The 22,500-nt window shown below is 39.8% G+C and overlaps 1 protein-coding gene across 1 annotated transcript in view; it reads right to left on the bottom strand.

The window, feature by feature from the left end:
- The window catches only part of prkx (protein kinase X-linked), a 36,273-nt gene extending 14,971 nt beyond the window's left edge, over positions 1 to 21,302 (bottom strand). Inside the window, exons 1-4 of the mRNA XM_072451378.1 lie at positions 20,634 to 21,302; positions 7,473 to 7,641; positions 6,003 to 6,266; positions 21 to 140 (exon numbers count right to left, since the gene is read on the bottom strand). Of these exons, the coding sequence (XP_072307479.1) occupies positions 21 to 140; positions 6,003 to 6,266; positions 7,473 to 7,641; positions 20,634 to 20,775 (695 nt within the window). The 5' untranslated portion in view covers positions 20,776 to 21,302. The remainder of the gene's footprint in view (positions 1 to 20; positions 141 to 6,002; positions 6,267 to 7,472; positions 7,642 to 20,633) is intronic.
- Between the last annotated feature and the right edge of the window lie 1,198 nt (positions 21,303 to 22,500).

Here is a 22,500-nt window from a genome sequence, read left to right as displayed (position 1 = left end):
TCCTGGTTTCGTCTACTTACCCCGCTAACATCTCAAACACCAGTATGCCAAGGGCCCACCAGTCGACGGCTCTTCCGTGGCCTTTGCTCTGGATCACCTCTGGAGCCAAGTACTCAGGAGTCCCACACAGGGTCCAGGTCCTGAACAGAAACCACAATTACGCATTAAATTAACTTTTTTTGTTTTGTTTTAAATATCCAAAAATAAAATCCACAATGTTTTCTCTGGTCATTTCTATTAGTGTCCATTATCCCACTGTATTTCTCCAACCACCCAACAACATCTGATCAGATTAACTAGCTGCAGCTCAATTAAACAGTGATAAAAGGAGGATGGGAGGGCATCCGACACACAGATATAACGTTGCTGTGGAAACAAGATGAAAGAGGTCAGCATCCCTCTGACGAAGGTGATGTAATGCTACAGGAGAGGAGATTTCATCAGAGTGAAGTGGCAGGTGCTGCGGTATTAAGAGTATTTAGAACTGTAAAAATACACGCCTGAAGGTCTCTGGGTCAATTCCAAGACCATATAAGGCCTTCCTGTTTGCATATCACTAGGACTGCAACAATTTAACCTATTAGTTCAAGACTAGTCGGCCATTAAAAGAATCACAGTTATATTTTGATAATGAATGAAAAAAAGAAACCTTTAATGTCCCAAAAATAAAATCATTACACAAGGTAAGGAGGTTATCTAAAACACACAAAAAAGATTTGTTGTTTTTTTCTAATAATAACTATTCTCCATCTTCAAGATACATTTATCCTTGAGGTGTAAAACAGGTCTATTCCAGGTCTAAATTATACCCTTGCCATAAAAGTTCTTGACAAGGACTAAAACAAAAACATTTGATTAACTTCAGCAAATATTTTAACTGCAGGGATCGTGCGTACTACACATACACTGTATAAAAGTGGATGTAGCCAAGCCTCTAGCCACTGCGTTTCAGGAAGTGAAGCTAAGTGCCCGCCCCATGGAAACCAGTGGTGCCAGTGAGGAAGGTCATGTCACTTCTACAACCCTGTTCGTGATTGACTCCGCTTTAGCTAACAAATACACTTTCTGCTCGACTACCTGGTGGTTGAGTGGTTAAGGCACATAACATGTATGCAAATTGCTGGAACTCATACTTTGAAGACGCACAACTACAGTAGGTGGCGGTAATGTAACCAACTCCCATAAAACACCAACGGATAAGAGGAAGAAGAAATGTTAATGCACAATTCCAATGCATTGAGCTATGAATAATGACACCATCTTGTTAGTAGGTCATTTACCCACTTTACATAGTACTATAAACCCTATCCAGTTTCATTGGGTGCTCATCTTACCCACGAGGCACCTCTTCCTCGTGACACTGTATCCCTGTGCATTGTGGGATATCATATTTCTCAGACTGCACAGTGTTTACTCCGTGTCCTGTTTCTTTACATCACTAATGCATGAAGCAAACCCACCCTAACCACACACATTCACTACTATTAGACAGACTGGAGGATTCTATTATTTATTTCGTCTGTGTAATTATTTATTTAACAGTATATAAAACATTTAATAAAATAATAATTTGGTTGGTGCATTATGCCCTCCTATTGGACACATTAATCCCATGTTCAAAACTATTTATTTTATCTCATCAAAATGAAATACTAAATATTTCCAAAAGTCTTACTATTGTCTTTGTCTCGGCTCAATAACGGCTCAATAATAAGTCCTCCGAGTCCAAGACAAAACAAGGTATAAATGAAATTGAATCTAGTCCAAGTCTGTAACCTTTCAAAAGTACAGCGGCGGCAGCGGAGAAGGCTGTGTCTCATGCCGGCCTGCAGGGGGCACTGTGGCCGCACCTAGACTCAGCAGGTTTGTTTAAATGGGTCAGTGTGATCCACATCCACAGTCTGGTGTTATCAGAGTGAAATACACAGGAGTAGTGGAAAGTGGTGTGGAATATGAGCAATAAGGTTGCAAAATTAAGCAGGACTAAACCAAGAATGAAATGCACTAAGAATAAACCAGGTTTACTGAGAAACAAGGGACATTCAGTTCAACAAAACCAACACTCCACCAGGGACTAAACTAGTACGGACTTACAACTAAAGCATGACTAAAATCAAGAATAGACCAGATTTACTGAGAAATAAGAGACAAAAAATTAGACTAGACCAGTATTAAACCAACATGGACACAAGAACTATACCAGGTCTAAAATCAAGAACATGTTTACTGACGAATAAGGAGAAAAAATTACAGCAAAACCAAAACACAACCAGGGTCTAAACTAGCACTAAACCAGGACTAAATCAGGGTTTAAAAACAAGACAAGACCAGGTATGCTGAGAGATGTGATACTTCACGATAAACAAAACTCAACCAAGGACTAAACCAGATCTAAACTAGGACAGAACCAAGACTGAACTAGGCCTAAAGTGGACAAAAAAGACCAAGACTATTGAGAAATATGATTTTTAACACAACCAAAACTCCAAACAAGGACTAAATCAATTCTAAAACAAAATGAGACCAGGACTACTGAGACATGAGGGACATCCTTTAAACCAAAACCAAAACTCAACCAGCATTAAACTTGGACTTAACAAGGACTAAACTAGGTCAGGAGCCTCATTTAAAAAGGATTGCAAAGGAATTTTGCTGAGGAAGAACATACTCCAAGTGACCTCCCTAATTTTACTTTGAAAATGACAGACCAAATTGTATTTTAGTAACCTAGTAGTAGACAGTAGGCTTATTTTTTGCAGATATAGTGGTTTTCTCATTGTGCTGAAGACTTAAAGGCTAAATGAGTTCACACACATATATATAAGATATAAGTGTTCTCGGAGGACTGAATAATCACAGGAGGGAGATACATGGATCAGAAGGGACTAACGCTTCAGCTGCAGAGACACGTGCAGGAAGAACACTAATGTAAACACTATCAGGCGCTCTGATTCTGCCAGTAAAACTCCATGTGGAACGTAAAAACTCCAATTACTTCTTTGAGTGCACGCGCCTGCGTTGGGCACAGATTAGGCCATTATTCCATTTAGGTAGAGCACTTAGTAGCAAGCTCTCGGATACAAGTGCTCTCCGTTCCAAAATAATGAAGGGAATATCTGGGTAGGGCAGATTCTGACGGTAGGCCATTGGTTCAGGTTGGATCATTTGGGCCAAACTGAACTCCAGCGTGTGGTGCGTAAAGGCAAAAGTAACGTGTTGTCTCAGTGCGTCATTAAACCAAACCTGGCTCATGTGCTACGACTGTGAGGTCAGATCCACTGACCCACCGACTGGTTGGCCGTGATGTAAAGCACTTTGAGTGCCTCGACCGTAGAATTCACTATTTACAATTTACACAGTGACTTTGCGAGGACCGAGGAGGAACGTTCACATGCTCGCGCATGTGTTTTTGAGATCCCCTTTTTGTGTTCAAGCCAACATCTGCGCGATTGCGGAAGTATAAAATATGTTTTTTAAAAGTTGTATTTGTTGGTGATTTCCCGCAAGGCATAAACCTAGTCCAAACCGGGACTATGACGGAACAAAAACAGAACTAACCAAGAGATAACACTGGTTTAAGAAAAGTAAAATCTTTCTAAATGCATTAAAAAAAGGCAATTTGATCAATATTTGATTGAAATTAATTTCATTGCACAGCCCTAGTTTTGGGTGGTGTTGTGTGCAGTCTGGAGTATATTGTGTTTTCTGATTTAAAAACATAGTGACAGATGTGTCACTCATTTTGCTGCCATCCATCAATCTATCAGTCTATTAGTCCATCATAGCAGAAGAGAGAAAGAAAATAAGTGGAATAAGAAGAGAATGTAATTGCACCTGTCAGCTCACAAAGAGGCTACATGGAATATAATGGACAGGGACTCAGAGAGGTAAGCCAAAATATTATGACCACCTTTACGGCAATAAACCAAGGACTAAACCGAGGACTAAAACGAGGACTAAAACAAGAACTAAAACAAGAACTAAACCGAGAACTAAACCGAGGACTAAACAGAGGACTAAACCGAGGACTAAAACAAATCACCATGTATTACCCACCTATTGCCTGGTGTTGAAACGGCTTAATTCCTCAGCAGGTGATGTCATTGCGTCCTCTAGTGGCATTTTAAATAAAGACTAAGCTACGTCAACTTGTTGTCTAAATGGTTCTCAACCTGAGGGTTGGTAATACCATGGGGGTTGCCGGTACCTCGGTAACTCCATGGGGCTATCACTCCAGGTGATTTGGGGAAAATGTATAGTCTTTAACAAGGCTCAACACCCTTCAAACCTATGTAGAATCCTATTGTTTGGCCAACCAAAATCATTTATCTCAGCACTTATCTGGAAAATAAAATTAAAGAGGCATTTAGATTAGAGGCAACTAATGTAAAAGCGCCAATTAAGGTGCACTTTCTACATTTTTTGGTGGAGGGTCCACCACCTGCTTGTCAAGACCACATGCTACAAAGTGTTGTTGTGGAACTGGTGTGGAACTGTATGCAGTCTCCAGGACTTCACACCACCGTAATTGACAAGTTAATTAACCCATCCGAGAAACGCATGATTTGTTTATATCAAAACAAACATGACATCTTACATGTAAAAAGGAAAGGGACGAATTTAACGCGCAGGACTAAGGTCGCATTCACAATACAATTTGAAGCAGCTTCTGTTCGATTGGACACCAAAGCTGCAACATTGTCCCTCTCTCGGAGCTGGTCTGGTCCACGTTCACAATACACTTTTATCAATCGTACCAAATGTACAGAAAGACGCATCTCCACCACTGTAGATGCGCTGTGTACAATACCAGCCAGAAAATGACAGAAAAGAGTGGAAGAGACCCGGAGCTCTGCCTGATCCATGATCCATGATCACATAAACAAACTTGGGATACATTAGCAGTGGTTGGATTCATTCTTTTGCCCAAAAGTACCGGACCTGCCTAGCATTGCAAACGAATCCTGATTGGAATCAAAAGTGTATATACGTAATGCACCCTTAGTAACAAGGCAGATTTATGCAGAATCACAGAAAAAAGGAAGATGAATTTCAGAGCAGGGGCCCCGTCTGCAGAGGAAAACTGGAATATTTGGAGCAAGAATGAAAGAGAATAAATATTACTCAAATATACAGGAATCACTCAACATACAACTTTGAGTGGATAAATGCGGGACCAATTATAACATGGTCAACAGCTACAGTATTAGAAGTCCGCTGTGAGGGTTGGTCAAGCAAAAACACACATCCAAGTGAATGAAATCAAGATCAAAAAGTTTAATGCCATACTGAGGAACATTTCATGGAGTCAAGCAGTTGGCAGACCCTCCACCAGAAACGTTACCTAGTGCTGCAAGTTTAACAAAAAACATTGATTATTATTTCATCAATGATTTGTTTAACCGCGAATGAACCAAACTGTAGAGCCCGGGGCACATGGACCTGACAGAAGTCGTTTGACACAGAGGGGCCTGCACTGACCGCACAACACTGGAGAGAGGGTCTTTTTTACATCTGAGACTGTCTCTGGAGTGGAGTTTTGTTGTGGACCACGATGATAAAAACACAAGCAGAAAAAAACTGCAGCGAGCGGTGAAAGCCTGAAGTGAACGATACGCAGAGCAAGAGCTGCAAAACAACCTCAGTGAAGAATAACTGCCGAACACTGCCTCAAGAAACAAAGTCTTACAAACACAGATGTTTACTCTTATCTAGCTGAAGTGATTTGGCATAGAACTAATTCACAGCTACTGTAACTGTGGCTCAGATTTGACCTGGCCTATCTATTATATTCATAACAAACCTATCCATACCATTATGATGAAGAACAAGTAAATGATACAAAGAGATTGAAACGTTACTCAAGTCAATTACTAAAATAATATTCCACAGCTGCAACCCTACATTAAGCATAATTTCAATCAATCAATCAATCAATCAATCAATCAATCAATCAATCAATTAATGTCTCACGAGATGAATTCCTGATTACTTTTTCTTACCGATCGGATAATTTCTTTGCAAATCCGAAGTCGGTGAGTCTTATGTGTCCCTCTGCGTCCAACAGGATATTCTCCGGTTTGAGATCCCTGTACACGATGTCTTTGGAGTGTAGATACTCGATAGCACAGACTATCTCTGAGGTGTAGAACAGACCAGCAGAGTTACTGAAGCGCCCCCTACTGCGCAGGTAACTGAACAACTCCCCTCCAGGAACATAGTCCAGCAGCATGTACAGAAACCGGTCATCGTGGTGTGTCCAAAACCTGGAGACAAAATAAACAAAATCATTAGAGAGGTCGTCCAAGCCTCACTGAGCTATTGAGCCAAAATTATATATAGGTATCTGTGGAGAGGAGACCCCGCTCGTGGTAAGAACGTAGGATTTGCAAGGTATTTTTGAACAATAAAAAACACTGGCAATTGAATTTAAGGCTGGTTTAAATAATGAGCTGAGATATTGGATACAGTTGCAAAAATATTGACATTGATTTTTGAAGAAAACTGTCAAAAGCAGTAAAAAGTGTCTTGAAACTTGTGGCGTAATCTTCCAACAAGGCTGTAAAGTGATATTTCTGCAGATTTGGCATATTTCTGATGGAAGAGCAAAAATAGGTTGCATTCACATTCTGGAATTTGATGATAATCTCAGATGGAGAGCAGAGACTGTAACTCTATGGGAAATTAACCGTTTTCAGAAGAAACTTCCATGATCCACAAATGTATGAGATTTATTTGTCAGGGATCGGCTCCACAAACGTGCTACATTTAACTTATGAACAGACCCTAAAATGTTTCATTTTGATTGAAATAAGGCAGTATAATCACATACAAAAACATTTAACTACCAAATATATGCAAAAAAGGGCCATGGTTTCTCAGGATGTCGGGTTGTTGCAAGGCTGATTGTCCGCTCAGAGACAGCAGGGGCAGACGGACACTCCAAACCATTTACCAACACAGGGATTTAAAAAATAAAGATGTTGTTAGTTTTCCTTTAAGTCCTTTAACTCAAAACAAAACATCTTTTGGGTTGAATAGTGTTCCCACTTTCTGAAACTATTGTGAAATATGAACTTTGCCCCAGTTTTTGTTCATGTGGACCAGTAATTACAGAGATATAACTGGATTATTGATGTGTCATATAATGTATATGGTGTATATATTTTAACTTATTTTGTATTCAGTTTTTGGACTGACCATAACACAGGTCATGAGACTACAGATGAAAAATAGCCTTTGGGCTAATTCTGGCATATTTACAGAAATATGTATTACCATAAACCAGGACAATGAATCTTCTGTCTGACTTCTGACTTGCCTTCAGCTCCAGATAATTGTTATTAAGAAAAGATTATATATATATACATACATTTTCTTTTTTTTTTTACAATGGAAATCATGATAAGTCCAGTTTCACATGTATGCAGTGTGTTTAATTTGAGAAAGCATTTGTCTCTTAGATGACTCACAGCCTGATGAGGAAAGGGTGGTTGACCTCCGATAGAACCTCCTTCTCGTTGTGGACGTGTGTCTCTTGCTTGAGTCGGATCACGTCGGGGATCTTCATCTGCTTCAGGGCGAAAAACGCACGGCTGTGTTTGTCTCTGACCAGGAAGACGCGCCCAAACGTGCCCGTTCCTGCAGGGGCAGCACAAAAGAGATGGTGGTGTCTTAGTATTAGTCCATATACACTACCAACAACAGCCACAGGAGGTCAGTAAAAAAAATATCAAATTAGTTTCCGACAGTGAGAACAGTTACATGTCCAGTAAAAAGTAAGATAACTACTAAAACTGCATGCACGCGAGACATCTAGTGACACGAGTCTGTTAATCCATAACATTTTCAGTCAACAGGGGGGCGACGTCGCTCCTTCTCCATTTGAAAGTAGTGCTTGTGTAAACATGGTGCTTGTACATGGGTTTGCACCGTGAAATGTTTGCGTTTGTCGCCGTCGCCTACACCAGTATTTCTCAAACTTTTTCAATCACAACCACCAAAATAACTCCAAAGTTATAATGTAGCCTCATTTCTATTGGTTGATTCTATTTGCAGGGAATAGGCCTAGATAAATGAACTTGGAATGTTCGCAAGTAAGAATCTACATTTATCACTCTATTTGAAGGGTGTGAGGGCCTATTTAAGGCCCACAACATTGTGTGACCCCCATCAGGATCTTGACCCTTGACCCTCAGGTTGAGAACCACTGGCCAACACCATTTTTTCTTTGACAGAGAAGTGTGAACTGCAATAATGTTTAGAACAAACACGAGGGAAAAATACTTGCCAATTTTTGTGTGGCGTAATTTTTTAATCAATTTTTCAATCAATTAGTCCTTTTTTGTTGCATACTTTTCCTTTTCGAAACCTGCACAAGTATTAAATAAATTGGTTAAATAAATTACTCCCATCAAGTGTTACAGCTGACATGGCATTTCTGTAATCTTAAAATTCCAGAAATCAGATCGTAATCAGATTTTTGGTGTGCGTGTAAACACAGCCAGAGTTTTCACCAACATTAGACAAATGTTCTGTTTTTGGCATGTAGGCTTTGTTACAGAGGATAGTATAGCGTGGAATGAGGATGAGAGAGGGAAGGAGATCGCAGTAAACTGTCAAGAGCCAAATTTGAACTCACGACCCTGCAGTGTGCTCACATGGAGCACAGACGTGCCATCCACCCGACCAAGTGGCACAGATGTGTTCTGTGGATGTCAAGAGGACACTACAGTGCAGACCAATACGAGCAATCACAATGATGTCCCTCACGTCTGGCTGAAGCAGCACCACGAATGAAGCAATGCTAGTGGAGCTAATGAACCGTCAAATCACTAACGTTTTCCTGATCATGCTTGTGGGCAAAAAAAAAAGACATTGGGGACTTGGGTAAATGTTTTAGAAAGTTTCAGGGAAGTTTAACAGTTTAGTGTCAGTGGAGTAACATCACATTAGTCTCTCTCTATAACAGTGCTATATACAGTCGAAATCAGGAGTAATAAAAGTTTGAAACTCCTGGGTCGCTCGTCTAAAAGCGGTGGCAGCTGTCTTTGCTCTGCTCCACTTCACGTTAAACTAGCAGGTTATGTCCGAGCTTTTAGACAGACCATATCCTCACAGTTCCACAGTGCACATGTTACCCTATCCTATTGTAGGTTTGCTTACAATAATAATTGCCATGGCTCTGGCGATATATCAGTGGTAATGTGGATCTGCATTTAACAATTTTGGTCTGTGGACCTCAATAATAGCAGAGGAAGATTTGGAGATCACATCCCGGAATCCCGAGTTTTTACGGCATACATTTTGGTAATTGAGTGGGTTTTGGAGTGGGTGGAAGTAGAAAGATTTTTTGTCTGACTCAGCTGCTGTGTTGCTGTCTCTGAAGTCAGGATCATCCTGAGCAAGGTCAGATCTTGTGTTTGAGGCCCCGCTTGCTTTGGGGTGGAGAGGGGAGTGAGTGATGTGGGGTTTTTGTGGGTACAGGCCCATGCGGGAATTGTGGGCGAAAACAAATTGTGGATCATGTTGCAATGGATGATCCACGGCATGATAGATGTCGTTTTTGCATTTACCAGCTACGAGCAACAGTGGCAAAGGGAGTGGGACACTGAAATAGAGGAAGGCACTTCTATAATATCCAGAGTCTTGGGGAGACTGTGTAACCTGGAGAAACAACAGAGGAGAGCAAGTCCTGTACACAAGACTGTGGCTGGGTCACTGTGGTGACCTCTACATGAGTGGTAAACATCATAATGGCCAAAGTGAAACTGACCCTCACGTGTCAAAGTGTCAAAGGCTCTTTTTGACACCAGACTTCATATAGACTGTAAGATATTCCTTTATTGTCCCACATGGGGAAATTTCATAATACATAATCATAATACATATTCGTAGTAGTGCACCATCACCGGAGAAAGGAACCAATGCACCGTAAACAAGACTACAACAGGACTAAAATAAATGTAAACTTGTATTTCCTTAATCTGGCTTTCTACTCGAGTGCCATTTAAAGGAGCACTATGTAAAACGGCTGAACATTGACCATATAAAACGACAAAATGTCTTGTTGGAGGTCTATGCAGTAAAAATGGTCTACATTTGTCTACTTGTTCACTTTTTCCGAACTATTTCAAAAAACAAATGCAGTCTTGTCAGTGATCCCCTTTTGCCATTGCATAACGTGTTACTCAGTCTGAAAGGAATCTGCTCTATGACTCGCCACCGTGTCATCGGAAACAGCGTTTTGCAAAAGAGCTTAATATGCCTCGTGTTTTAGTTTGAGACCACGTCGGGTTAATTTAACAGAAGAACAAAAGTGCTCCAAATGTCAACAAGAATAAGTTTAGACTGTCAGGTAAGAAGGAGGGATGGAGAGAGGGAGGGAGAGAAAGCAAAGGGGAGAAGGGGAGAGGCAGGAGGAGATGTAAAGTGTTTTTGTACAAGACTGAAACAGGAACTTCAAAAAGGAAATGGCTAACAGAGTTGTCAGGATCATTATTATGGGATGGATTTTGGATTTCCTCTACAGTGGAGCTTATTTAAAAGAGGAGAGAGGGACAAAGAGGGCGAGATGGAGAATGGAGAAACAATCACAGACAATAAAACCACCTGTCAGAATTGCTTTTTATTTGTATTTTTTGGGAGAAAATCTTCCTCAGTGGAGCTTTAAACTAGGACTTACTGCATTAGGACTAAACCAGGAATAGATCAGTGACAAACAATCATTTCTGTTTTATGAACCTTGCAAAAACATGTTTTTCGTTCAGAGGTTCCTAAAGGCTTTGCTCTGCTCCTGTAATCTCTGCCTCAAGCTAAACAAGTAAAGCCAATGTTGCTATTGTTATTATTTGTGTTGCCAACGGTGACTGTGAGATGAGACAGAGGGGTGCAACGTGGGTAAAAGCTGAAATCGAGCAGAGTGTGATCACATTACAGTCTGAATTTGTTACATCAGAGCAATGCTATGGGATCAAGATAAGAACCAGGACAAATGCTGCGTTCCAGTTGTTCTCGGCGGTCGGAACTCGGAAGGATGTTTTCTTCGAGTTTTTGCGTTCCAGCGGTCAAGTCGGAAAAAGCTATGCGAAGTTAAATTAATTACTACTGTATTTTTATTTTTATTATTATTATTATTATTATTATTATTATTATTATTATTTTTATTATTATTATTCAACATCTGTGTTGCATTTCACAGTCTCAGGAGCAGAACACCAAAACTAGGTCTAAACCAGAACTAACCCAAGTCTAACGGGTAAGAACAATGGTTAATAGACAAAACTAGGAATAAACAAGGTTTTAATATGATGTTTAGTTTTTATCTAGAAATAAAGACGAACCCAGGTTTAAATAACATTCTAAACCAGGCAGATATAATAAATATGGTCCAAACCAGGACTAAACGAGGCTTAAATATGGTCTAACCCAGTCTAAACCCAGTCTATGCCCCCTCTTTTAATAGCTGACTTCAGTACATTCCAGTCTTCTACATTGTGGCCATTTTGTTCCTGGACACACAAACCTTTTGAATGTAACTGCAGAGTATATTTATAGAACGTGCTTCACTCGTTCTTAGAGTTCACAAGAATCGTCGGTTTGAAGTTTTTTTTACTTCTTTTTTAAGAGAAGCTATATTCAGAGGCAAAAGAAACAAGAATAAAAACATGCCACGCTTCAGTGCACCGGTGCTAGAGGAGAAGGCAGAGAAAGGATACTAGATACAGTAGCTTTTGAAGGAATTACTGATGTTTTTGAAATGCAATTCAGTGCACAGGTCACATTTCAAACATGTCCAGGAGCATTAAACATGAGAAGACTGACATCCAAGAATCCCATATATTTCAGAACATGTTCACACAGAATAGAACCTCGTGGAGACTAAAGATGTCATAATATCAAATTTTAGAGTTACAATTATTATTTAAAAAAACATCCATCCATTTTCTTCTGCTTATCCGAGGCCGGGTCGTGGGGGCAGCAGTCTAAGCAGGGACTCCCAGACATCCTCTCCCCAGACACTTCCTCCAACTCCTTCGGGGGGATCCTGAGGCGTTCCCAGGCCAGCCGAGAGACATAGTCCCTCCAGCGTGTCCTGAGTCTTCCACGGGGCCTTTTCCCGGTGGGACATGCCCAAAACATCTCCCCAGGGAGGCGCCCAGGAGGCATCCGGAAACATGATTTAAAGATTATTTACCATTATTGAGACTGGGACAAAACAACCTAATAATCTTGAGGACTAATTTAGACACAGGGATATTTAGTTCTCAAAAAGGACATTCCATTTCCTTTCGTTGTGTCCTTGCATGTGACATATCACCCACCAAAAAACTGTGAATATCAGGAACAATTGTACATGTCCTCCATCTCCATTAACTGGTGGACTTCACACCACCTTCTTCAGCCAATTTGGCTAAAATGTGTGTGTGTCCACACAATCGTGCCAGAGCGTGTGGGCATGTGTGTGGATGGTGATCTATACTTGTACACAAGGCTGCGTCATGTACATGCTCATGTTGTATGGATGCAGTTCTACACACACTTACAAACCATGGATGCATTTGTGGGTGCAAAATAAATATGTAAATAAATAAAACTAAACAACATATAGTCAACAATCAAGCATATGGTTGCATCAGCTGGTATATGTGTGTCTATTTTATGTATTGTGTAATGGTTTGTGTCAGTAATCCACAATTGTACTTTTGTGAAAGAGGAAATAAGGGTTAACACGTGTTGTACTTCTGCTTACTCCTTTTGAGGTTTGTATCCGTTTGATTCTGATTACAAACTGCTCAAATAAACATATAAACTAAACTGAACAGAAGTTATTTTATATCCCGGATAAACACATTTTAAAATTATTTTTACAAAAATGAAAAGTTAATTTGTGAACTTTAACTGAACATACATTTGTGGGCTTATTATCGGTGTCGGCCAATATTAGTTATCGACCACATAAGATATCGTATTGGTGCAAATAAATTCATATCGGACCCTCCCCATACGTGACATTTTTATATGTGCACATGGTTTAAAAATGAGAGTTTAATGCCGTACTGTGGAGCATTCCAGGCAACATCTCAACGGATATAACGCTCTACCAGAAATGTTACGTAATACCCCTTTAAATGCAATAGGCCTTTACAATATTGCGATGTTATTTGACACCCAGCAATAGGCTTTTTAAATTATTCCATTTAGTGCTCATTTTTGTGCTGCCTTTGCGTCTTGGGATTGCCACAGAGAATGGTGCAATATGCATTAGCGAGCTGGACGGGGCAAAAAAGCAGGCTTAATGTTCAGAGAAAGACTGAAAGAGCAGAGTGAGGGATGGAGAGAAGGGTTAGAGGGAGTCCCATGGCATGCAGTGGTAAATCCCATTTTTGTGCATTTTATTCTGATGAGAGGATTTTCCCCAAAACAAAACCTAAAGCTCTTTATCTGCCCACGCTCCAATTGAGATCATGAGGCCGCATCAGGCGAGCGCACAGATACATGTATGTACTTTATGTCAAGGCTTAGCACAAAAATTGACATTAAAAGCACTACTATCATTCTTATTCTGTGTAAAAGCTTCTAATCCTGTAGTTTAGACCTCAAACATGTTCTGAAAGGCGTGGGATTAGCAGTCCAGATTTCAGTCTTCTCTCAAATTTATGCTCCTGGATGGGTTTAAAAAGTGTGAACTGTTTACTAAATCTGGATTTAAAAATGTAAAATGCATTTCTAATTGCAATTGCAGACGAGGTAGAAGTTACTCAACAAGTAACAGCATATCTCCTCTGACGCAGTTAGTTAGTGAAGCCCTTAAGGCGTTTGTTGATTGACTCATAGTTGACAAGCTTTAGTCTAGTCCTGGAGAAGGAGGACAGGGTGAGAATGACACGTAGAAGTGAACCAGCAGGTCTCAAAAGAACAATGAGCATTTGTTGGATGTGTTTTTGAACTTTTTGGAGTGCAACAGATTCACATGTTTGTCAAAGAATGATCAGTATTCAACGTTTGGGGTCAAATGACAGTTTTGAAACTTTTGTTTGTCTCAAAGCGGATGTGTTCTGGTCATTGTCATGTTTTGGGCCCAGTTTGTGTCCATGATGTTAACTTTGTTCTGGTCTTTTGTCTGGGTTTAGTTCCAGGTTTAGTCCTAATTTTGCCCCGCTTCATGAACCAAAGATTTGCTGCGGCCCCTAGTCCAAAACTGTGGCCCTACAAATGTATAGATAATTAGAAGCATTCTTAAAAGGCCTTTATTTTGGATATATTATTATTGCAGTAATGTTGATGCTTCTCCTCTAATCTTCAAAGATGTTGTTGTGTCCTTAGGCAAGACACTTAGCCCACATTGCCTAGTATCAAAGTGGTGTGAGCGTGAATGGTTGGTGATGGTCGGAGGGGCCGATGGGGCAGATTGGTAGCCTTGCTTCCCTCTGTGGCTTCAATAGTACAATACTTTTCGGGCTGTACAACGCTCCTGAATAAAAGCCGCTCCAATACAATTCACAAAGAAACAAGAAATTGTACATTTACAGGCCGCACCTGTCAATAAGCCACAGCTGCCCACAGGTGCCCACAGGTGCCCACAGGTGCCCACAGGTCCCCACAGGTCCCCACAGGCGCCCACAGGTGCCCACAGGTCCCCACAGGTCCCCACAGGCGCCCACAGTGTAACATGATATATTACACACACAGCGCTTGTCTTTTGAACTGGGGGTCAGGACCACGCCACAGCAGACCGTGGGTGCTAATGAGATTAATTTCTCAGCGAATATGAGTTGGATTGTAATAAAACACACAGCATTTAGAAGTTTAACATAACAATAACAACAATATATTATAAATATTATAATTATTATACATTATTATAATAATAATAATAATAATAATTAAAGCCGCAAGCGGCAATGATCGGCCCTCGCCACGCCGCCGCCGCCACGCCGCAAGAGGATGGTCCTTTTATTACGCCTACTGCTGAATCTGTGACACTGTCACATCTTCTCCCTTTGTTTTACCATCAAAAAGCAATTTTATTTTGAATTCTTGGCAAAATGTGCGGCTTTGCCGCACACAGACCGTGACTTTTTGAATAAAAATGTGGATACCTTTTGATGGTTCTGAAGATGAGTCTCACCACATGTCAGGTTAATAGGGCTAACGCCCTGGGAGGAGTTTGTGAAAGTCTAAAGTGTAAACATGTTCTGGCGATTTCCCATTTGGAATAACGTGGGAGGTTTTGGTCATCGCTACGGCAAAGCCGTAACAATTATGACATGGGTCTCATTGACTTTTTTGATGAAGATGCTAAAATTGAGTTGTGTGTCAAATTTCATATAATTTCGCAAAACTAAACATTTAACCTCCATATAAAATCTGTAGGGGGCGCTGTGGCGCCAAATTAATTTATTTCACCTCAAGTAGGTTTAGGGCAAAGAGTTTAACAACTGATTCTAATTTGACGCAATTCGGACTTTATCTGACGGCAGAAATGTTAAATTTGGGAGATTTCTGAAATTCTAGCTACAATTTGCAGTTTCGCCGCACAGAGACCGTGACAGGTATCAATGTAATTTGAATAACTTTTGATGTCCCACTCCTCAGTAGCATTTTCACCAAATTTCAGCTTTTTAGGGCCAACGCCCTGGGAGGAGTTCGTAAAAGTACGACGTTTGGAAAAACTCCCGAGTCATGCTTAGCCATTTTTGAAGCAATATGGCCGACATTTGGTTGGGCGGACGGCGTTGCCGTAATAATATTTTTTACTTCTCTTGTCACCATCTACCTCTGCGCCAAATTTCATGATTCTACGATCAGATTTTTTTTGGGTCATTTCCTATCTCTCAATGCATTTTTGGTACATTTGGGGGCGCTGACGCGCCAATTTTTTTTTTTATTTTAGAAAAGAGAAATAGCCAGAATGTAGAGAGGCGCGATTTTTAGAGGTGTGCAAATTTTTGTGACTTTTCGTCAATGTTCACTGGGTGAAAAATAGGGGGGTTGGTCCCGAGAAGAAGGAAAGAAAGAAAGAAGAAATATAGCCGCAAGCGGCAATGATCGGCCCTCGCCACGCCGCCGCCACGTCGCAAGAGGAGGGGGCGCTAACGCGCCCCAATGGTCCTTTTATTACGCCTACTGCTGAATCTGTGACGCTGTCACATCTTCTCCCCTTTGTTTTACCATCAAAAAGCAATTTTATTTTGAATTCTTGGCAAAATGTGCGGCTTTGCCGCACAGACACCGTGACTCTTTGAATAAAAATGTGGATAACTTTTGATGGTCCACCCCTGAAGATGAGTCTCACCAAATTTCAGGTTAATAGGGCTAACGCCCTGGGAGGAGTTTGTGAAAGTCTAAAGTGTAAACATGTTCTGGTGATTTCCCCATTGGAATAACATGGAAGGTTTCGGTCATCGTTACGGCAAAGCCATAACAATTATGACATGAGTCTCATTGACTTTTTTGATGGGGATGCTAAAATTGAGTTGTGTGTCAAATTTCATATAATTTCGCAAAACTAAACATTTAACCTCCATATAAAATCTGTAGGGGGCGCTGTGGCGCCAAATTAATTTATTTCACCTCAAGTAGGTTTAGGGCAAAGAGTTTAACAACTGATTCTAATTTGACGCAATTCGGACTTTATCTGCGCAAACGGCAGAAATGTTAAATTTGGGAGATTTCTGAAATTCTAGCTACAATTTGCAGTTTCGCCGCACAGAGACCGTGACAGGTATCAATGTAATTTGAATAACTTTTGATGTCCCACTCCTCAGTAGCATTTTCACCAAATTTCAGCTTTTTAGGGCCAACGCCCTGGGAGGAGTTCGTAAAAGTACGACGTTTGGAAAAACTCCCGAGTCATGCTTAGCCATTTTTGAAGCAATATGGCCGACATTTGGTTGGGCGGACGGCGTTGCCGTAATAATATTTTTTACTTCTCTTGTCACCATCTACCTCTGCACCAAATTTCATGATTCTATGATCAGATTTTTTTTGGGTCATTTCCTATCTCTCAATGCATTTTTGGTACATTTGGGGGCGCTGACGCGCCAATTTTTTTTTTTATTTTAGAAAAGAGAAATAGCCAGAATGTAGAGAGGCGCGATTTTTAGAGGTGTGCAAATTTTTGTGACTTTTCGTCAATGTTCACTGGGTGAAAAATAGGGGGGTTGGTCCCGAGAAGAAAGAAGAAAGAAAGAAGAATATTCCGATGCGAAAACAATGTTTCCCATTTTTCAAATATCATAAACTATACATTTTCGGAAAGCGCTCGCGCTTTTCTACCTCATGGTGTGGGTCCCTGGTCACTGACGGGTACTTTCGTTAATTTTGAGTGGGCTCCGCCCACTTTGTGTTTTTGGCCCTCTATACAGTAATAATGTTCAATTTTTGCATTACATGCTTATATGCACGGAACATGCAAGAGATGGGGAACGTATTCGTGAGCTACTTAGCGCAAATGAGTGCTTTATATGGGGATGACGACCGCGAAGTGCTCGTTTAGTGCGCACTTTTGCACGGGCTTCGCCTGTTTACAACGGTAATGTTCCATTTTCCTACTACTAATTAGTATGCACGGGCCGTGCATGAGTGAAGGAGTGCGTTAGTGAGTGTTTGGAAGTGGGCGAGCGCTGAGCGCTCGATTTCGTGCGCACTACGTGCGCACTTTCGCAGCCGTGCTTCACACGGCCTTACGAGACTAATAGGCCTCTCGCCAGCTTGTGGCGCTCGGGCCTAATTAGTATTATAATTAGTATTATTATACACATTATGTGGGGTGGATACGGTCTTGACACTGCAGGTTTTTTTTTTACCATCATGTAAATGAAATGTATTGAGTTTTGAGAGAATGCCAGGTTGTCAGAAAAAATGATGGCAAGATACTTTATACTTTTTGAAATAGTAGTTTTAGTATTAGATTCTTTAATAAATCACATACATTGGACACATTGACTTTTGAACAGTTTTAGAAGTGTCTTTCTCTTTAGCAGAACTTGTATAACACCAGATTGTAAAATAATATTCAAAACCGAGTTTCACACTACGATGTGATTCCCAGCTCTATTCGAATTATAATCATGGTAATACGTTTATAAATCTTTCAACATTTAAATTATTTGGGTCAATCGATTCAGAATGGAATGATTAATAATGTGCGTCATCATGAATCAAGCCAAAAGACTGCTTCACATTAAAATATCTTTGTTTACCCTGTAGTGATGACAAATTACTACATGAACTCATAGTGGAAGTATAATTATATACCGTTCTGTTTGGGCTGGTTTTAAATACGTACCAGGGTTCACATAAATTCATCTTTTAGTTGCAGGAAGAAAGTTGAAATAAAGTTGGCAAGGTTGCTTAATTTTATCAAAGATACTGCTTAGGACATTTTATTAGGTCATTTTATAAGGACTGGAATTAAAAAACAAAAAAACTACAGTTTGTGTTCTTACCGTTATTTATTAAATGCATTTGTTACATGTACATAAGCTTAATAAATGCAAGTTATTCAACTTTCATTCATACTGATGAGAATACAACTTGGACATGGTCGAATTTGTGACAAAAATCAAGTCTAACACAGACTAGGACTAAACTAGGACTAAACCAGGTCTAAATCAGGGCAAAACAGCTCTAAATAAGGACTAAAGCCTTTTACCTCATTTTAAGCTTGAGTTGTTGTATTAGTTCAGGGAGGCGTGACCTGATCTGTGATTACCATAAACGATTAACTGTGGCACTACTTATGTCTGTGGGTTGATCTGATTCTGTTACGACTTATTTGTTGCGTCGCAGCTCGTAAACCTCAAATTGTGAGGTACCAACAACTTTACCGCAGCCAATCAGAGCAGCCAGACAGTGCTAGGCTCTGTTGCCTAGTGACAACTCTTAAAACTTTATATATAGCATGAATTACAGAAACACTGTGTTTGTGCAAACATTTTCATCATGCAGCAGCGGTAAGCGCTCATTACCACTCAATTTCTTCATTTTGTTTTATTTTGACTCTAAATAAGAGCGCGTGGAAAAGCAGCTCCCGCTGGCTCTGTATCCTCCTATAGTCGTTTTCAGTACATAGTCAAATTCAATCATGTGTCACTCCCCTCCGCTTGTAACACATCTTTCCTTAAATTACAAATGTGTAAGGTGGCTATACTTCAACTGAGTGTGAGACAAATAATCATTGCAAATGTCCTCATGTCCGTGCTATGCAAACCTGTGTAACAACTTAAAATCGCAAACAATTTTAAAATCCTAAAGTGTGAAATCGGCATTAACCAACAATATACCGAGTCTAAACCAGGTCTAATGCAGCACTAAGCCAGGACAAGGCCTAAACTAAAGACTAAACTGAATCTCGAGCTGGGAAATATGGCAACAATTTTTTTTTTGCACACTTAGTTTGGACAATTTTAACCATAGTCACAGTGACTGCAGCTCATTAAAAACAGGAGGATATCATAATATTTTAATAAACCTTTTTTTTAGTTATTATTATGATTATATGATTATGATTATTAAGGTCTACATTTTAAGAATCCTACCAATGATGAAACAACCTTCACCATCACTAATAATTCTAACATTGAACCTAATCTTGACATCTGAAACTCCACATACTGTATAAACTTCTACACAATGTCCAACCTGATTTGACTAAACCACACTTTACAGAAAGCACATTTGACTAGTGAGTTTGCATACGATCACCTCAACACTTAGTTTGAATGAGTGACATTTGAGACACAACAGAACGGGGCAAACAGGGGACAATAGTTTGAACCAGTTTAGGCTCGACTCTTACATGTTTCTGTCATTTAACACCAAAAACTGCTTCACGTTTTCTAAAGGAGGAAAACACGTAAACTACACCGATCATGTCAACTGGACATTACAATAACTATGTCACAATACAGTAATAGACAGTTTGGTACATGCTTTAGATGTATTGTATTTATTGTAGTAGTGAAAACAGCATCAGCGGTTGTAGCAGTATTTGTACTAATACAAAACAAAGTAAGATGACAGAACTTGTAGGTTTTTCCAATACATTTTAGAGCAATAAAAACACTTTTAGTTGAAAAAGATACAAAAGACAGTTTCATGCAATAGGCATAGTGACAATAGCAAGTAGTGGACATTCCACCAGAAAAGTGACATAGTGCACCTTTAATAATAATACAATGGATTTTATGGTGGTACTGCTCCATGGCTGTACTATAACTTAAAATTTGATCATGCAATTTATATTCTGACTTTTACTAAAACATCTATAAAGTACAATTATTTTTCTATAATCATTTGATTGTCCTGATAAATCAAGGTTTGACAATCTATTTTTTTCATTTTCTACTTTTTTGTCACACTAATCTAATTTTTTTTAGAAGAACTTCAAACGCATGCATAAAATTGCTTTGCATGTTATTTAAATTTAACCTAGCATCCCACATTCTTTTTGCAATACTAATTAAATGTAGCCAAACCCACTCAAAAACATAGGCAAAATAATAACTAGTATGTTATGACTATGCATGTACCTGTTATAGCTGCTGTGATAAACCAGACTCTCTTGCCCTTTCAGCCCACATATTCTTCTAAAAGGGTTTTGGTTTCTAATCTTAAATTCCACTCACCCACAGTGGCCACGGTCTCCAGCTCGTCCAGGCAGTACATCCGGTTTCCCTGCGCCGCCTCTCCCTCTCCTTTCCCCGGACTCACTTTACACTCCTTCCCGGCCTCATTCTGGAGAACGCTCTTGGCTTTAGGAGACGCCATATCCAAAGTCTGTAATCAGCTGTTTTTCCCGGTTAAAAATATCCCAAAACCCGGCCACATCGGTCACTTTTACGCATCTCCACCCTCTCCAAACGCGCTTGGCTTACTTCATGGTCTTTGTCTGTCTTTACGAGCTCTCCCGGATATTCTACGTCTTCAAAAATGATGAACACAGCTAAAGTAGTTAGTGTTCCTCTTGACAAGTTGATTTATCAAGTCGTAGTCCTTAAAAATAACTCGTCGTTTTGGAAAATGTAAAAATAGTAGCAGGTGCACTCGGTGTCGCCTCTTAGCTTTGCGAGCTAGCGAGACACTGGCGTAAACGTGGGGTAATTTAAACAAAACCTGCGAAATAAATTAACGTTTCGCAGCGGGAAAACAGCAATGAGGTAGAGGATTATGTAGTGAGGGAATGACGCATGTTTTGAGTGTTTTAGTTCATGCGTAAAAGAGAAATAAAGCGCAGACACGGACCTCACCCAACGGGACACATCAACACTGAGAGACAGGAAACGCTCCGGTGTCACGGGACTTTCAAAATAAAACACTCTGGTTTTGTGTTATATTTACCAAATGTGAGTGTAAAGTTAGGCTCCAAGACACATTGTAATCGTATAAAATCAAAATGTGAATGATTACTAACGAAATAATAATAATAATAATGCAAACATTCTTGGATTAGTCTATTCAGATAACAGTAGGCCTTGTCTTTTCTCTCAAATGATGCTTAAAATGTGAACTTTGTAAAGCACACTACAATTTTTTTTTTTTTTCCCCTGGTTTTAGTGTAGTTTCAGACAATGAAAATGTAACCTAACATTAGTCCCATAAAACCTAGGATGAGTTATTGGTGATATTGGGTGATATCAGAAGATAGGTATTGGTCTAATAGAGAACATTTAGCCGATATCTAGTGGTGATATTATGTTCTGGTGGACGAAATTACCACTGCAACAAATGTACTTAATATTTGATCGAGAGTTGGTATTGGACATCTTCTCAAACCATGTGTTTATTTTATTTAAAATGGGACATCACATGGAAGGCTATCTCATACTTTTACATTCTTTTTTCTTCCTTTTTTACACTAGCCTTCATAAGTTTGTTGACAACCATAGCCATATAACTTATTTCCCCATCTCTCTTCTCATAATATATTGAGTTTTTTGATTGTATGATTCAAGCTACATAAATATAGTTGGTCTTCTTGACTTAAAGAGCGAATAAGCGAAAACATTTGTAGATTTTCCTTTTGGATATTTCTTAAATACCGTGGAATGATACAGACGACTGGCTGAGGAGACACAATCGCTCTGTCAGATGAAATGCTCTTGTTTTGTAAATGCGTCTACTTCACTTCCTGTCGTGTGTGTGTATTTTCTTGATGTGCCACAGAAACAGAGCCGCTGTGTTGACACTGAGCAGCCAATCAGGTCTCAGCACTGCCGGCACCTCAGCCAATCAGAAGTCAGGATGGAGTAGGTAATAAAAAGTAAACCTCTGCTGCCGGTTTTCTGGGGAAGAAACTATGTCCCTGAACTATATCCTCTACTAACTACAGAAATGCAGAGCAAAGGGTTTAACAAAATATTATTTCACAGACAGGTTAAGTGTCTCGCCTTGCCTTGCGTTGCCTATTAAATTTAGGGATTTGCAAAAGGTTTGATAACCAAGCATGTTGGCTAACATGTTGGCTAGCTAGGAAATAAAATCGCTTTGTTTACC

The sequence above is a fragment of the Eucyclogobius newberryi genome, unplaced genomic scaffold, assembly GCF_026437365.1.
Source record: "Eucyclogobius newberryi isolate DKJ021-1_F unplaced genomic scaffold, fEucNew1.0.hap1 SCAF_181, whole genome shotgun sequence".
Lineage (NCBI taxonomy): Eukaryota > Metazoa > Chordata > Actinopteri > Gobiiformes > Gobiidae > Eucyclogobius > Eucyclogobius newberryi.
Note: the sequence above shows the minus strand (reverse complement) of the source record. Positions and strands in the feature narration are given on the sequence as shown.